Source organism: Martes martes (genome assembly GCF_963455335.1).
Source record: "Martes martes genome assembly, chromosome: 5".
Lineage (NCBI taxonomy): Eukaryota > Metazoa > Chordata > Mammalia > Carnivora > Mustelidae > Martes > Martes martes.
The window spans coordinates 123,181,785-123,197,612 of NC_137892.1; the positions used below are offsets into that span (position 1 = coordinate 123,181,785).

At 50.9% G+C, this 15,828-nt stretch overlaps 1 protein-coding gene across 8 annotated transcripts in view; it reads left to right on the plus strand.

Moving 5' to 3' along the window:
• The window catches only part of SPARC (secreted protein acidic and cysteine rich), a 22,799-nt gene extending 9,157 nt beyond the window's left edge, over positions 1-13,642 (plus strand). For 4 of the 8 annotated variants that reach the window (XM_080804133.1, XM_080804134.1, XM_080804135.1 and 1 more), the window contains 9 exons: positions 503-572; positions 1,863-1,928; positions 2,482-2,569; positions 4,074-4,195; positions 6,586-6,706; positions 8,582-8,715; positions 9,426-9,574; positions 11,832-11,980; positions 12,442-13,642. In XM_080804133.1, the coding sequence (XP_080660259.1) occupies positions 516-572; positions 1,863-1,928; positions 2,482-2,569; positions 4,074-4,195; positions 6,586-6,706; positions 8,582-8,715; positions 9,426-9,574; positions 11,832-11,980; positions 12,442-12,470 (915 nt within the window). In that variant the 5' untranslated portion in view covers positions 503-515 and the 3' untranslated portion in view covers positions 12,471-13,642. Of the gene's footprint in view, positions 286-502; positions 573-1,862; positions 1,929-2,481; positions 2,570-4,073; positions 4,196-6,585; positions 6,707-8,581; positions 8,716-9,425; positions 9,575-11,831; positions 11,981-12,441 lie in introns of all 8 variants that reach the window. The other 4 variants (XM_080804139.1, XM_080804138.1, XM_080804140.1 and 1 more) reach the window with 3 other exon arrangements.
• The last annotated feature ends 2,186 nt before the right edge of the window (positions 13,643-15,828 follow it).

Consider the following 15,828-nt stretch of genomic DNA (forward strand, 5'->3'; position numbering starts at 1 on the left):
AGACGATCTGACTCAGTATCGTCCAAGCTTGACTTAGTTAGCCAAGCACCTTTGTTGAACCACTATTTAAAAACTTCGATAAATGTACTGACAAGAGAGACTCCATATCCTAACCATAAATGGAAAAATCTTTGTCTCTTGTCATAAATGGAAGGAAACTATAAAAATAAACACAAAGAAGACAAAACAACTTCGTTGGAATTCCAGCTGGATATAGTTTCCTGTGGAGGCCCTGAGCCAGAGGCCTGTTCTCTGTTACAAAGGAGATAGATAAGTGCTTGAAAGGTATTTAAGACATCTTAGCCCCAAACCGAGGTTTTCTCTTCATACAGATGGGATTGGAAGAGAATTGAGTAGAAGCAAATTTCTCTTGCATCTTTCACTATAACTTAACATGCACCATCTAAAATGACCTCGGGTATCACAGGAATTCAGCGTCAGAAGGAGCTTTCTATCAAGAAGATGCCCACTCACTCAAATCTCAATCTCTGTCTCCTCACAGGGTTTCCAGCACCATGAGGGCCTGGATCTTCTTTCTTCTTTGCCTGGCTGGGACGGCCTTGGCAGCCCCTGTAAGTACCTAGAGAGCATATCTGCTTGGTCTTCCTCCAATCACCAGCTCCGTGGCACTGGCCCCTGGTTGCTTGGAGGGGTGAGGGACTTCCCTATCTCATTATTTCCCTTATTTTGTAAAAAAGGTCTTTTCATACACTGATAAGCACAGGAGAAAAATTGAGTGGGGGCCCACTGGATGGAGAGTCCAGGAAAGAGAGATTTCCATGTAAGGAGAAGGTGAACTTTTAGCATCCGCAGAGCGGGCTGGTTAGTTTCCAGATCAGTGAGGACTATCCGGTTGCAAGCCACAGGCTCCAATCTGGCCAAATGGGGGGTGGGGCGTAGGGGAAGGTTACAGGGGTAAATTGTAAAGTCAAAGGTGTTGGGGAGGACTGGAAAAGGGTAGGTTCAGGATCTGGGAGGTAAGGACAGTGGTCTTGGAGATGTCTCCATCTGAATGGACCTGCTCCAGCAGTTTCGTGTCTTGCGAAAATGGATCAAGAAGACTTAAAAACAATTCAAGGAGAACCGATCTGGTTGAGCTTGGGTCCTGGCCCTGCTTCTTGGCCAGGGGAGTGTGGAGCACCCTGATGGACAGACAGTCCCTCGAGGACTTGCATGCAGGGGGCCAGTAATTGTCGTCCAAAGCTAAATAAGAAGCCATTACTGGAAGAGGGAGGAAGCAGCACGCGCAGACGGTTTCTCTCAACCCCTGATTCCCCCACCCTCTCCCCACTAGGAGGTCTGAGTGATGCTAGACTCTGGCAGGTGGATTCTGCTGAAAGATTAGGCAGGGTTAGCATTACTTTTAGAAGAAGCCCCAGGTGGCCAGACACCTCAGAGCTGCCTACTATCTTGCTGCTTCTTACTCCAAGCTGACATGGCAGGGAGGAATCACAAAATCACAATAATAGTATTGGACTTGTGGGGAAGATAATGACTTCTGATAAAATGCATGATGTTCCTGCCCGTGGGTCTCTGTGGGTCCCACTCTGAGCTGAAGGGGGTTGGTCTGCATCAGTGGTCTTCAGATTCATATGAGTTCAAAACAATGGAAATGCTTTTCCAAGCTAAATCTTCGATAGACACCCCAGATAGAAAATATAGAAAGGGAGGTGCTCCAGAGTTCTATAGGGCCCCTGTGTTTGGCTTCTCTTCTGTCCTCATCGCCCCACCCATGGCAGCCCCTGAGGCACAGCCGTGGGGCTCTCCGGTGAGCTGCTCTCCTAGCTCCCCTGGCTGGAGGCACTTCAGAGCCAAAGCTGGCCTTGGCCCTGACTTCTCTGAAACACATTTCCTCTTCCCAGCAGCAACAAGAAGCCCTGCCTGATGAGACAGAGGTGGTAGAGGAAACCGTGGCTGAGGTGGCAGAGGTAGGTGGGTGGGGACCCCAGACTCCACCTTCATCCTGTGGAGAAACCGGATGGGTGCTGTGGGGTCTTGACCCTGGAACAGAGCATTTGCCCCTTCCCATGAGCACACACAGCACAGATGTGAATCCCATGTGTCCCCCAATCCTGACGTTCCTGAACGCTTCCCAAACCTTCCATGGCACGCTGGAGTTGGGAACTATGATTTTGAAATTTTTTATTTTTAAGCTACGGGACAGTTTTTCTTAGGTGACTACCCATAGTCTCCCCATACACAAACACAAAGGGAGAGCTGCAATGGTGCGGCTGGTGGGGGTGGTGGGCTTGGTACCCCTCCTACCCCAATACCTCTGGTGGCCTCTGCAGCATCTCAGTGGGCCTGTAAGGGTCCATCTAAATTCTGGACCCTGGCATTTGTGCTCCCTGGGCCCTAGGCCCGGCACGACTTTCCAGCTTGTCTCTCTTCTTGTGGGACCTGAAGCTCCGGGCAAGTCCCCTCCAGTGTTTACCCGCAAGCGTAGGAGCCGTTGGACTCATCCTTCTCCCTCCTCTCCAGGGACCTGTGGGAGCCAACCCTGTGCAGGTGGAAGTAGGAGAATTTGATGAAGGTGCTGAGGAGACTGAAGAGGAGGTGGTGGCTGAAAGTAGGTCCTATTCTCGTGTCTTGTTGTACCCAGTCTTTGCCCTCCGCCGGTTGAGCTTGGGGCCTGGGGACAGCCTACGTGAGGTTCCTCCCCAAGGAAATTCAGCGTGGGCTCCTCCCTGCAGGGTGGGCTGTGGGGGAGAAACAGTGTGGACTTAAAGGCTGGGCATCTTCTGTGGAATTTGGGCATGATCTGCGTACAGCCCGGCTGTCTATGCTCTGAGTGTCCGGAAGGGATGTCCCCAGGCTGGCAATGAACTTCTCCCCTCACAGCTATTTGCCCTGATTCCAAAGTTGGGTTTCATGTTCCCACTGAGGGCACAGGTCCCACGTGATCACTGCGCTCCTTGACGACCTCTGTCTCAGCCCATGCCCCGAGTGGGTGCAGACTTGAAGGGACTCCAGGAGTTTTCACACTCATTAGCTTATTTGATCTGCATACACCCATGAGGAAATAAGGCCTGGGAACCGGATAGAGCTCATATAATGCTACGCTTGGAGTTGGTGCCAGAAAGAGAGAAATGTCCTAGGGCTTCCACCTCCCGCCCACCGTGCTGGCATCTCCATCCTGCAGAGTGGAGAGACATCATACCTGAGGGGTTAATAGCATGCACTTGGGAAGCAAAGCCACCTGGGTTTGCATCTAAACTTGTTGACTCCCGCTGAGAGTGCCCTCTGACAGCCTGCTTAGCTGCTCTGAGCCCAGCTTCCTCGTCTCTAACACAGGACTGATGAAGACGGTAGACCCTCACCCCACGGCTGTTGGGGGTTATGAGACGAGGCACAAGAGCCCTTGGCCCAGCGCCTGGCAGGGCAGCCATCCAATAAAGAATGACTCAAATACCCCACATCACACATATGGAGGAAACGGCCAGATGGAGCCGTCAGCCCGAGGGCACAGAGTTTTTGTTGGAGCAAAGGGGCATCTACTGAGTCTGTTCCTTCCCTCCTCCAGGCCCACCCTCATCCGGTGTTTACCAGACACAGCGGGGCTCTATTGTTCGGTGTGGGCCTCAGGGCGCTTCCCCCTTTTCCTTTACGACCACTCAAGTCTGTTTTGCTTGGCCTCTCAGCTCCCTGGCTCCCTGACAACAGCCGATTTTCTGAGTCATTCAAGAAGGTTTATTTTATTTTATTTTATTTATTTATTTTTGAAAGTTTATTTTATGATCCCCAAATGCCTCACTATCATTGCGGAACAGAGAGCTGAGAACGCAATGGTTGCTTCAATCCTCAAGGGAGTTACATGGTATCCAGTGCTCCTGGGTCCCGGATTAAGCCTGTGGCTCCCCAAAATGTACCTGACCCTGACCCTGACCTCACACTGAATCTCTAATCTCCAGACTGAGCCAATTTCTCCCTTAAGCGCCAACTGCTGGGCTCAGCAGAAGAGAAAGGAGGACTGAGGGCTGCCCAGAGCAAAGAAGGAGTTCTGTCCCAGGATCCATCTGGGTGGGTTGGGGTGGACCCAGTAGTGTTAACTACATGCCCTTGTGCTCTACCAGACCCCTGCCAGAACCACCACTGCAAGCACGGCAAAGTGTGTGAGCTGGATGAGAACAACACTCCCATGTGCGTGTGCCAGGACCCTACCAGCTGCCCTGCCCCCATTGGCGAGTTTGAGAAGGTAAGACCAGGGGGCTGAGGGCTCAGGCCTTGGAAAACATGAGTGGCTGCCCGGAATTCTGGTGGCTCGGTGGTTCTATGGGGCAGCTCCAGTCTCAAAAGTCCCCTCACTAGATAGTCACAGCAGGAAAGTGGAGGTAAGGCTCTGCCTGTCACTGGGTCCCTCCAGCAACCAGCAAGAATTTATTCGGCACCAGCAGGTTCCCACCTGCGCACCAGATCCAGAAAAGAAACATATCAAGAACATCAGACACTGAGATAGAAGCTTTCTCAGCTTGGGAGCAGCCTAGCAAAGCTTCGGGTCCAAAAACGTGGGTTCTGGGGTCTGACGGAAGGTTGACTTCAAATTCCATCTCCGCCCTTGTTAGCTATGAGATCTTAGCCAAGTGCAGAGCTTTTCCAAGTCTCAGCTTTCTCATCTCTAAAGCGGGAGTAGAAATGGTCTTTATTTCCTAGGACTTTTGTGGGGATTTGTTAGGTAGTACTTAGTACTTAGTACCCAATATATGCTCTATTTTTTAAATGATTTTATTTATTTGAGAGAGAGACAGAGAGAGCATGAGCAGTGGGGAGGGACAGAGGGAGAAGCAGATCCTGCACTGAACAGGGAGCCTGATGCAGGACTCGATCCCAGAATCCTGGGATCATGACCTGAGCTGAAGGCACATGCTTAATGGACGGAGCCACCCAGGCATCCCCCAATATATGCTATTTTTAAAAAAAATCTTTCAAACCCATCCATTCTGCCTCCAGTAGGACTCTTCCATCCACTCATCCATCACATCTATCCATCCATGTGTACAATTATTTATTGAGTGCCCACTCCTGACAACCAAAGTGCTCGTGATGACCGAGCTCAGGACAGCAAATCTGGTACCAGCATTGCTCCCACAACTTCCTATCTGGGCTTTTCATCTTTAGTCTCTCTCCAATATAACTTCTCCTCTGGGCTCCAAATTTTAGCATCATTGTCAACTCTTCCCCCCTCCTTACCCCTGTTACCCCCATCCCGCTGGTCGCCAGGGCCCATCCACTCTCCCTTTGCAGTGATATATAAGCAATTCTAAGTAAGTGTGTGCAGGAGGTATGATACAAGGCTCCCTGCCTCCTAACACAGATACTTACTGCCACTGTCCTTGCTCAGCCCTCGATACCTCTGCTCGGCCACCCCCCTGGACAGACATCCTTTAGGAGAACTCGCAAGACTCAGTGCAGGGCTGTATTCACAGCAAAGACTTACTACAGTGGCATGTTAAAGATACACAGCTAAGTGATAATGGAACAAGACATAGGGAGAGTCCGGAGGAATCCACGTACAGGCTTGCTTGCTTTCTCCGCTGCATGAGGCGGTCTCACAAAAGGCTTCCTCTCCCCAGATACGAAGATGCAGCCACATGTCAACAATGTTTCTGCTCAAGGAAGCCCATTATTTGACTCAGCACTCAAAAGTTTTCATTGTGCTGCCTAGCACGTCCTCAAATTCCTGACTCCCAGAAGGAAAGCAGACGTTCAGCGTGAACCGTGTTGTTTGTACAAGTGGTCTAGGCACAGTGAGGCATCCTTATCATCTGTGGAAAGTTTTACAGCCGTGCAGGGACTCGTTTACCAGCCAAGATCACAAGCAGGCCTTTCCAAGCATACCAGTCCCAGGCTTGCTGTGTTAACTTTTTCCTGTAGACTCTGCCTCTTTGCCATCCCCATCTTTATTTTTAAAGATTTTTATTTATTTATTTGACAGAGAGAGAGATCACAACTAGGCAGAGAGGCAGGCAGAGAGAGAGAGGGGGAAGCAGGCTCCCCGCTGAGCAGAGAGCCCGATGCGGGTCTCCATCCCAGGACCCCCGGGACCACGACCCGAGCTGAAGGCAGACGCTTTAACCCACTGAGCCACCCAGGTGCCCCAAAGATTTTGTTTATTTACTTGACAGAGATCACAAGTAGGCAGAGAGGCAAGCGAGGAGGGTTGGGGGCGGGGAGCAGACTCCCTGCCAAGCAGAAAGCCTGATGTGGGGCTCGATCCCAGGACCCTGGGACCATGACCTGAGCTGAAGGCGGGGGCTTTAACCCACTGAGCCACCCTGGCACCCCTGCCATCCCCATCTTTAATTCATCCTTTCCAGAGATGCCAGGTTTGTTTTCCCCTAGCTCAGCCTGATTCGGTCGTACCTCTGCTCAGAGACCAGCAGTGGCTCTTAGCATGGGCTGCACATTGGTCTGGGAGCCGAGAGAGCGGGTCCTTGTTGCAGCCTCACCACTAACTCCCTGTGTGATCTTGGGCTAATCACATTCCTTGCTGGCCTTTTGTGTCCCCGTCTCTGAAATGGGCAAAGATGGTGGTATCCACAACGGGCTTTGGGAATGAAGGTGAGGCGCTCTATGCTTTGTCAACAGGTATGCAGCAATGACAACAAGACCTTCGACTCTTCCTGCCACTTCTTTGCCACCAAGTGCACCCTGGAGGGCACCAAGAAGGGCCACAAACTCCACCTGGACTACATTGGGCCTTGCAAATGTGAGTCTATCCTTGGGCACTTCCAGCCTCCCAGCCCACAGAGAGCCCTGGGCTCCCCGGACGCTGGCTCTGCCACCCTCATGCTGTGTGACACTGGGCAGGTCTCTTCCCCTCTCTGAGCCTCTAACAGGATTGCCATTTATAAAATGAGAGGATTGTCTAGGAGTAGCTTCCTCTCAACTCTGCGTTCAGGACACCTCCCAGAAAGGACTGAACAGCTGTGGAAGCTCAAGACCAGGGAGGATTTTTCATTAGCATCATTAGCATCATTAGCATCTAAGACAACTCATTCTGTTTCTTTAATGATCAGGATGTCTTCTACCGGGCTAACCCAAACCTTTACTGCTTCAACAATTGTAAAGCAAAAATGATGTTCTGTCTCGACCTATAAAGTGGTTTTTGTTTTTAATTTTTATTTATTTATTTATTAAGTAATCTCTACACCCAACGTGGAGCTTGTCCTCACGACCCTGAGATCAAGAGTCACATGCTCTTCTGACTGAGCCAGCCAGGCACCCCTAGGCCTATAAAGTTATTTAAAATATTTGAATTTGAATGCTTTAAAATAGGGGGCACGCCTGTCAGTTCCCTTTAGGCCCTGTTACTCAGTGTTGCCATGTCCTTGGCCTTTTTTCTCCATCACATTCCTATCTGTCCACTTAAGACACAGGATTAACCACCCTCTTCTAGAAACCCGGGGAGTCAGGTGTTGGGGGAAGGGGCGCTATGGTATTGTCTAGCTTTTTGTTAGCGATGCCAGGTACAGATTCCACGGACCCAGGTACCTCCTTCAGCGTTGGCAGTCTCCTCATCATTTGAAACACCCAAGGCCACATCCGGTTCCCCTCCAAGATAACACCCATGTTGTGTGTCTGGTACGCTCTGGCACCAGGTGGCACTGGGGAGAGCCGCTCACCTGCCTCAGGTGTGCAGAGTGCAGAACAGTGGAGGAGAAAACCAGTGGTCGGCCCCACTCTCCCAGTTATGGGACCCGGGGTGTGAAAGAAGGCCCGGGAAGGAGGCCCGGGAAGGAACGTCGATAGGAACCTTTACGCAGGGAGACTGAGTGTGCCAAGGGGCCTTTTACCAAGTGGCCCTTGCTGTCCTCCGGGACACATTGCTCACTTGCTCCCACTCCTAGTGTGTCCCCCGCAGATGCTCCCTTCCACTCCCCAGCTGGCGGTGGAGAAGGAAGTGGTCCTAACCACAGAGGGAACTTTCCCTAGACTTAGGATGAGGGAGGGACAGGCCTCTAAGCCCCGGGACAGCCACATGCCCTGGATGGTGGATGAGCTCTGATAATGTGGCCTTGAGCAAGCCCCTTCTCCCCAGGGTGACCTTTGATAAGTCCTGCAAGAGGGTGGACTTGGTCCGACATTCTGGGATTCTAAGTTCCAAAGACTAGGAGGGAATCATGATCACGAAGAACGTTCTGGTGGCTGAGCAGTCCTGACCTTCCCGCCCCCGCCAGGCTGGGCCTATGGATAGATGTTACTCCTGAGCCTCACAGCTTTGAACCCCTCCCAATGGCTGGCAGCACCAGCCTGGGATGGGCATCTGCTTTCAGCCCCATCACCTAGAGAGATGCAGAAGTCACTGGGGTGACCCATTTCCCGCAGCAGGTCAGATGAGGCCAAGGGGAGAGCCTTGTGTCTTCATTTGCAGAGCATTCTTCCCTCCACAGAATCTCCTATGCTCATTGTGGTGTGAAGAAACTGGCCCAGAGGGGCCGAGCCACTCACTGTGCCAAGGCCACTGACTGAAGCAGCTGTGGGAGGAGGCGCCGTGGTGGGAAGCGGGGCCTGGCCAGCATGGAGGCCCTCAGGCTCGGAGTGTCCGGGTCCGTGCTGACAACTCTTGTGTTTCGGACCCTAGACATCCCTCCCTGCCTGGACTCTGAGCTGACTGAGTTCCCCCTGCGCATGCGGGACTGGCTAAAGAACGTCCTGGTCACTCTGTATGAAAGAGATGAGGACAACAACCTTCTGACCGAGAAGCAGAAGCTGCGGGTAAGAGCTCTCTTTCCAGCCTGTGCCAGCGTCCCTGCCTGGCCCCAGGCTGGCTGAGGCCCACAGTCCGTTCCTAGAACTAGGCCCCCAGGTGTAAGCCTACACCCCTGCTCTGATGAGCGCCCTTTTCCTGGGTGCTGGACACAGACTTCTCATTGTCTTTGGAGGCCGAGGGTACGCATTCACTTCTCAAAGACTCTGAGAAGTCCTGTAATGAAGAGACCTGCTCGCTGTCCAGCCCCCAGCGTCAAACAAAAGGGACACAAACTGCCCTATTTCTTTTCCCTTCTGAGTCTGTGGTTCTTAAACTTGACTGGATCTGTCAAGCACTTGAGGACGGATAGAGTGCAGATTCCTGAGCCCCGCCTCCGGCCTGCAGAATGAGTGTCCCTGTGAAACCAGGCCCAGGAAGCTGCATTTTAACACACTCTCCCACTGAGTTTGATGGGACAGCTCTATGGAGACAGAGCCCTTTGAGATCACCCCATGCCTCCACTTCTGCGGATGAGATGCTGCTACCCATGTCTGCCACTTCCTTCCCTCACTTTGAACCTTGGCCATGGCTGGTCTGTTCCAGCTCTGGCCTACTGTCCAGTGCTCGCTTCGGCAGCACATATACTAAAATTGGCCTACTGTCCAAGGTGGAGGGGCCCTGACTGGCCTGGCCCACGTCCCTTGGACCCTTCGTCACACCACATCTGCTCCCACAGGTGAAGAAGATCCATGAGAACGAGAAGCGCCTGGAGGCTGGAGACCACCCCGTGGAGCTGCTGGCCCGGGACTTCGAGAAGAACTACAACATGTACATCTTCCCCGTGCACTGGCAGTTTGGCCAGCTGGACCAGCACCCCATTGATGGGTAAGCCCTCCGGCCCTCAGGATCACAGGGGGCCACGCTGGCTTGGCGCGGGAGTAGATGGTGTCACAGGTCAGGGCCAGTAGGCGCACTGGGTCGGGAAAAACTCTCAGCAGCCTCTGCTGCTCCCAGCCCTGGAGCCCACAGTCTGCGTGGGGGTTGAGGCAGGAGGACCAGGCATAGGAGAAAAGATGCACACTCGAGGGGAAGAAAACCACAATACATTTTCATGCCAGAAGAAACAGAAGTCGGCGGGAACTGAAAATCCCCCCTGACCCCTGGGCTTGCTGGCCTTGGGTGTTCATGAGTTGTGAGAGAGTGAGCTAGGAAGGAGCTCAGACTCCATGGGGCAGCGGGGTGGAGCGGGGGACAGCCTGCATGCTCCCAGTCCTTCAGCAAGACCGGAGACCCAGCCCCAACAGAGCGAACGGGCCCTGGGGTCTCATAAAAAATCCATAGAGCCAATCCCATACTCATTGCAAGCCCTTGGTTTAATTGTTCTTGCCTCTCATCAGAATGAATTCTGAAGTGTCGAGGACAGGCAGGTAGCTGTCAGCCAATGAATGCTGCCTGAGCATCTACTACGTGCTCAGCGCTATTCTAGGCGGGTGGGGGTGGGGGGTGGTGTTTAATCAGAACTGATGCGGTCCCTGCCCCTGGGACACTCACACTGTGGTGATGATCTGCTCTCACAATGGAAGGAAAACATGAAAAGGCTCCCAGAAGGTGCAGGTGGTAGCTTGCTGTGCGGGAGGCCGAGCGGTGGTGGTCACGACCCTCACGGAACTTTCTGGTCTCCTCTTGCTGTGTGTTTTCGGAGGAGCATAGGAAGGAGGGCCATCCTGTTTACGTGCCTGGGGGAGCTCACTCTCCACAGGGATGCTCCTCTCTAGGGGCTCACCCCTTATTCTTGGTCCAGGCTGTGTGCCTGGAGCCCGCCCACCCTGGCGGCAGCCCCCTGGGCTGGGGTCTCCTGAGCTCTGGGAAACTCCCTGCTGCTTCTCTCCCAGGCTCTTTTCATGGCTGGGATCCAACTGAGTCACTTGCGGTGGAGGGGGGAGGAAAAGTCAGGGGGACATCTGGACCTCAGGCTGAGCAGCTGGATCCCACCAGGATGAAAGGACCAGGAGGGAGGCTTCCAGCTGGGGCTACAGGGACTGCACATCTGGGAAAGTGCTCCAGCCTGAGCCAGGGGATCCATCCGCTCCCTCTTCTTGTCCCCGAGCTACCTGAGTCCCTGACTCTCTTGGGATCTCAGTTTTCCCACCGATATACTATGTTAGGGGAAGGAGTGTGGTTCCTCCCATGATTGGGGGGGGGCAAGAGGGTCTAGGGGTTAGAGAGAAAACAGGTCTCAGTGTGGCCTCCTGGGGAAGACTGTTTTGAGGACAACTAGTTGAGGGCTCTGGGAAATAGGGAAAAAATTCATACATGTGTGCTGGAGTCAAGGCTGGCTGAGGAACAGGACAGGACAGTGGGAGAGAAATGAGACGGCCTCCCTCTCCCACATTATGTTATAAAAAAATTGAAGCTCTATGAAGGTTTCAGTTCTTCTGGCCCTCCTGCCAATTCCAGTCCGTTCCCACTTCTCCCCAGAAGGCAGCACTCTTATCATTTTCATGTGTCTCTTTTTATAGATTTTTTTTTTTTTTTTAAAGAGAGAGAGTGGGGTGGGGCAGAGGGAGAGAGAGAGAATCTTAAGCAAGTTCCATGCGCACGTGGAGCCTGACGTGGGACTCGATCTCACAACCCTGAGATCATGACCTGAGCCGAAATCAAGAGTCAGACGCTTAACTGACTGAGCGTCCAGGTGCCCTTGAACTCTTTTCTGTGCATTTGTAGCTACATAAATGTGTGTCTGCCAGAAACATGCATTGTTGTTTCATAGCAGATATCGATCTTCCGATAGCAGAATATTTTCATTTTAAGTTTCTGTGCCCTGATTCTCAGCCAGTTAAGAAACAGTTAAATGCACCAAGAGACCTGTCTTAATGAATCGATGGGATCTCAGAACTGGAAGGGCTCTTAGACATTACGGTCAACTCTCCCTGCTTTGCTAGAGGGGAAACCGAGGCTCAGAGTGGGGCAGTGCCACAAAGTGCCACTAGGTCCCACAGCAGGTCAGCGGTACACCGAGGGGTAGAATGGGATCCTGGCTTCCTGTTCTGTTTGCACGCCCCTTCCTTCTGCCCTGTGGGGCAGGCTCGCTCTCCTCTGTCTCTCGTGGAGTGTCCTCAGGCTCTCCCCCTCTTGCCCGCAGGTACCTGTCCCACACCGAGCTGGCCCCACTGCGTGCGCCCCTCATCCCCATGGAGCACTGCACCACCCGCTTCTTTGAGACCTGTGACCTGGACCATGACAAGTACATCGCCCTGGATGAGTGGGCCGGCTGCTTCGGCATCAAGGAGAGTGAGTGTCTGAGCAAAGGGGCCACCGTCCTCTCCCCACCTCCCCTCTGCTCTCTCTGTCATCTGTGTGTCCATCCGCTCGGCCAGTTCTTCTCTCTGTGCCTAGTTAACTCGTTTCTCTGCTCTCCCTGTCTGGGTGGGCCTTCTTCTCTCAGGTGGCTTCTTGTCCATCTGCTTTCTCTTTCCCTTCCTCAAGCGTAGCACTCGGTCTGTGCCTAGCGCTATTTTGGGAGCTGGCAGGCACCCAGAGAGGGACAGGAAGTAACTTGGCAGCATGTGTAAATGGCAGGACGGGCCAGGGGCAGGGAGACCAAGGTCCTCAGTCCCCAACTTCCTGGGTGACCTTGGGCTAGTCCCCCGACCCTTGCCCGGGGATGGATGGGACCCACCAATTCTTGGGCTAGCGGGTCTTCCCCCATACAGGCCTCGTTGCTGATTCTGTTTTCTTCTCTTGCTTTGCAGAGGATATTGACAAGGATCTGGTGATCTAAATCCATGCCTCCTTCTGCAGTACCGGATCCTCCTTCTTCGATCTTCCCTTTCCTGTTTCCCCTAATGTTTAAAATGTTTGGATGGTTTTTTGTTCTGCCTGGGGACAAGGTGCTAATATAGATTTAAACGAATACATTAACGGTGCTAAACATGGAAATTGTAACCCAAGTCATGACATTCTAAATCATAACACGGCTATCGATGCCTCTTGCTCACCCACTAACGGTCCCATTCTTCTCTCACCATTTGCTGTGCTGCCCCATGTCCTAGTGGCGTATGGGTGGGAGCTTTGACCTGCTCAAGTCTGCCTTCAACACATCCTGCATTTTCAGATTTTCTCTCCATTTCTCTGTTTGAAACTAATACTCACCAAGTTAGTCTTTGTGTTCATTTTATTTCAAGGTATTGGCTGCCAGGGGGTCATCCCCACGTGGCCTGAAGGTGGGCAAAGGGAAGTAACAGGCACGTGATGCTGCCAGGGATGTTTCCGGAACTAAGGGACTAGTGGAAGAAAGCCCTGTAGAACCCACCAGCCAGAACTGCAGATATGAAGGCTGTCACCCAGAGAAAGGACCTGAGTCTGTGTTAGGAAAACACATTAACTCTCACATAAGCCCGGTTCCTCACCATTCTCCACCCTTCATCTTTCGGTGCCCTTTATTTTCAAGTTAGACTGTTAGTCCAAACTTCTGGGAGCCGGGGTGGACCATCAGCTCTCTGGAATCCGCCAGGCCCCTGGGGAGTGGATCACCACACCCTGCAGGGCTTCTCCCCTCCTAGCTGTCTTTGGGAAATGCAGGACTGGGAGGCTTTTCCGTCGAGGAAGGCCAAGGTCAAGAGCGAGGTGTAGAAAATTGCAGAGTAGAAAAAGTGGAGTTGGTGAATTGCTTTTGTTTTGTTTTGTTTTCACATTTGGATAGCTGTCATGAGAGGTCTTTCCCTCGGTTTCTAGCATGTTCCTCCTTTTCTCCCTCTCTTCACCTTTTTTTCTTCTATTAATCAAGAGAAACTTCAAAGTCAATGGGATGGTCGGATCTCACAGGCTGAGAACTCGTTCACCTCCAAGCATTTCATGAAAAAGCTGCTTCTTATTAATCGTGCAAACTCTCACCACGACGTGGGGAGTTTGACAAATCTTTCAAAATAAAAAGTAACGACTTAGAAACTGCCTTCCTGAGTGAATTTGCATGCATCTCAGTCTTAAACACCTCATTATCCTGACCTGCAGACACAGGGATAGAGGCGTCTACACACAACTGCACAACGGCAAACCTTTGCAAACACTACTGTGCTTTGGTGCACACACAGGCTTCTTTATACACAGGGGATGTATTTGTACACAGGGAATGTATGGTTCCTATAAGCACAAATTTAGCTTATTTTTAACACTTTATTTATTTATTGGGGGTAGGCAGAGGGAGAGGGAGAGAGAGAATCTCAAGCAGACTCCCCACTGAACATGGAGCCCGACATAGGGCTTGATCTCATGACCTTGAGATGATGACCTGAGCCAAAACCAAGAACTGGATGTTTAACCTACTGAGCCACCAGGCGCCCCAAGCTTACTTTTAATTTTATGAACTGTGTGCTGAACTTTTTTCATTACTGCATTTCATTATCAGAAACACCGGGCTAAGAAACTACCTCCTTCTACCACCCATCCATCCTCTTTTTAACCCCCCATACCTATTTATTTATTTCAAAATTTTATTTAAATTCTAGTTAGTTACCATACAGTGCAATATTGGTTTCAGGAGTAGAATTCAGTGATTCATTATTTACATACACGCCCAGTGTCCATCACAAGTGCCCTACTTAATACCCATCACCCATCTTACCCATCCCCCACCCACACCCCTCTATCAACCCTCAGTTTGTTCCCTGTCTTTAAGAGTCTCTTATGGTTTGTTCATCCATCCATCCATCCATCCATCCATTCACTGAGTCAACAAATATTTATGATAGACCAATTAGGCACCAGGTCCCATGCCAAGTGATAGAGACTCTATTGTGGCAAAGCAGGCAAAGCATTTGTTCTAGAAATTCTAGTCTAGTAGATTAAACCACTTCACAACTGGGGGCCCCTGATTGGCTTGTCAGGTAGAGCATGCAACTCTTGATCTCAGGGTTGTGGGTTCAAGCCCCATGGTGAGTAGGGAGATTACTTAAAATAAAATATAAAAAAAGCAATTGCACCCCTAAATATAAATGTCAAGAAGTGGGAAGTGCAGTAAAGGAAGAGTAAGAGAAACCATGAATATGTACAATGGGAGGGCACAGCATAACTCCAGAGCTTCGCGGTACATGTGGTAGCCCGCATACTGTGTGGCTATCTAGATTTAAGTTTAATTAATTAAACTTAATTAAAATTAAGACTTAATTTCCTTAGTCACATTAGACATTCTTCAAGTGCTCTTTAGCCACATGTGAAGAGTGGATACCTATTGAACAGGGTAGATCTAGAGCATTTTCATCATCATCGTGGGAGGTTCTATTGGAAATGGCTTCCATGGCTTCTTTGAGAAAATCGGGTCACAAAAGAAAAGAAGGGATTAAGCTTGTGGAGTAGGGAGAGAGCAGGGAAAGAGCATTCTAGGCAGAGGGAACAGCATGTGCAAAGGCCCTGAGGTAAGTGGGGAGCAAGATGAGTCCCAAGCTGGTAGGGTTGGTGCACAAAGTGAGGGATGGGTCATATTGGATGAAACTGAAGAGGTGGGCACAGGCCAGACCATGCAGTCCCATAAGCTATGGTAAGGAGTTCGGATTTTATTTTTTGTGCACTGGGAAGTCATAGAAGGGTTTTAAATCAGAGAGACAAACACTATCAGATTAGCTTTAAAAAGAGCACTCTGATTCAGGAAAGAGTTGATGACCTTGTAAGTCCACAGAGCACTTTTCAAAGTTCATGCATGTTCATTGTGCTAGTATGATAGCTCAGGCTAGTAATTCAAGTCTCCCGTTAGAGACGGAAAGATAGGCTCAAGAAATGTACTCCACTGCAGGGGGCTGAGTCTTCATGTGCCAAGTTGTTCCCCCCCAAACTTTTATTTGAAATTATTTTCAAATCACTAAAATAATACAAACTCATAAAAAAATCAAATTTTATTCTGGTGTTCTCTTTTTTCAAGAGAGAGGAATTGACTGGTTTGGTCCTGGCCCTTTGAGGAATGCAAGCCCACAACTAGTAGTCTCAATCTCTAGGGATCCAAGCAGAGACTGATTAAATCGAATTCTGGTATTTGCTCATTCACTCATTCCTTCAGTGGTATTTATCAGATGACTGCAGGAGGCTAAACACGTCCTACATGCTCATGAGTAGGGCAGGTGTTGGTCCCTGCTGCCTTGGAGCTTTCCTTC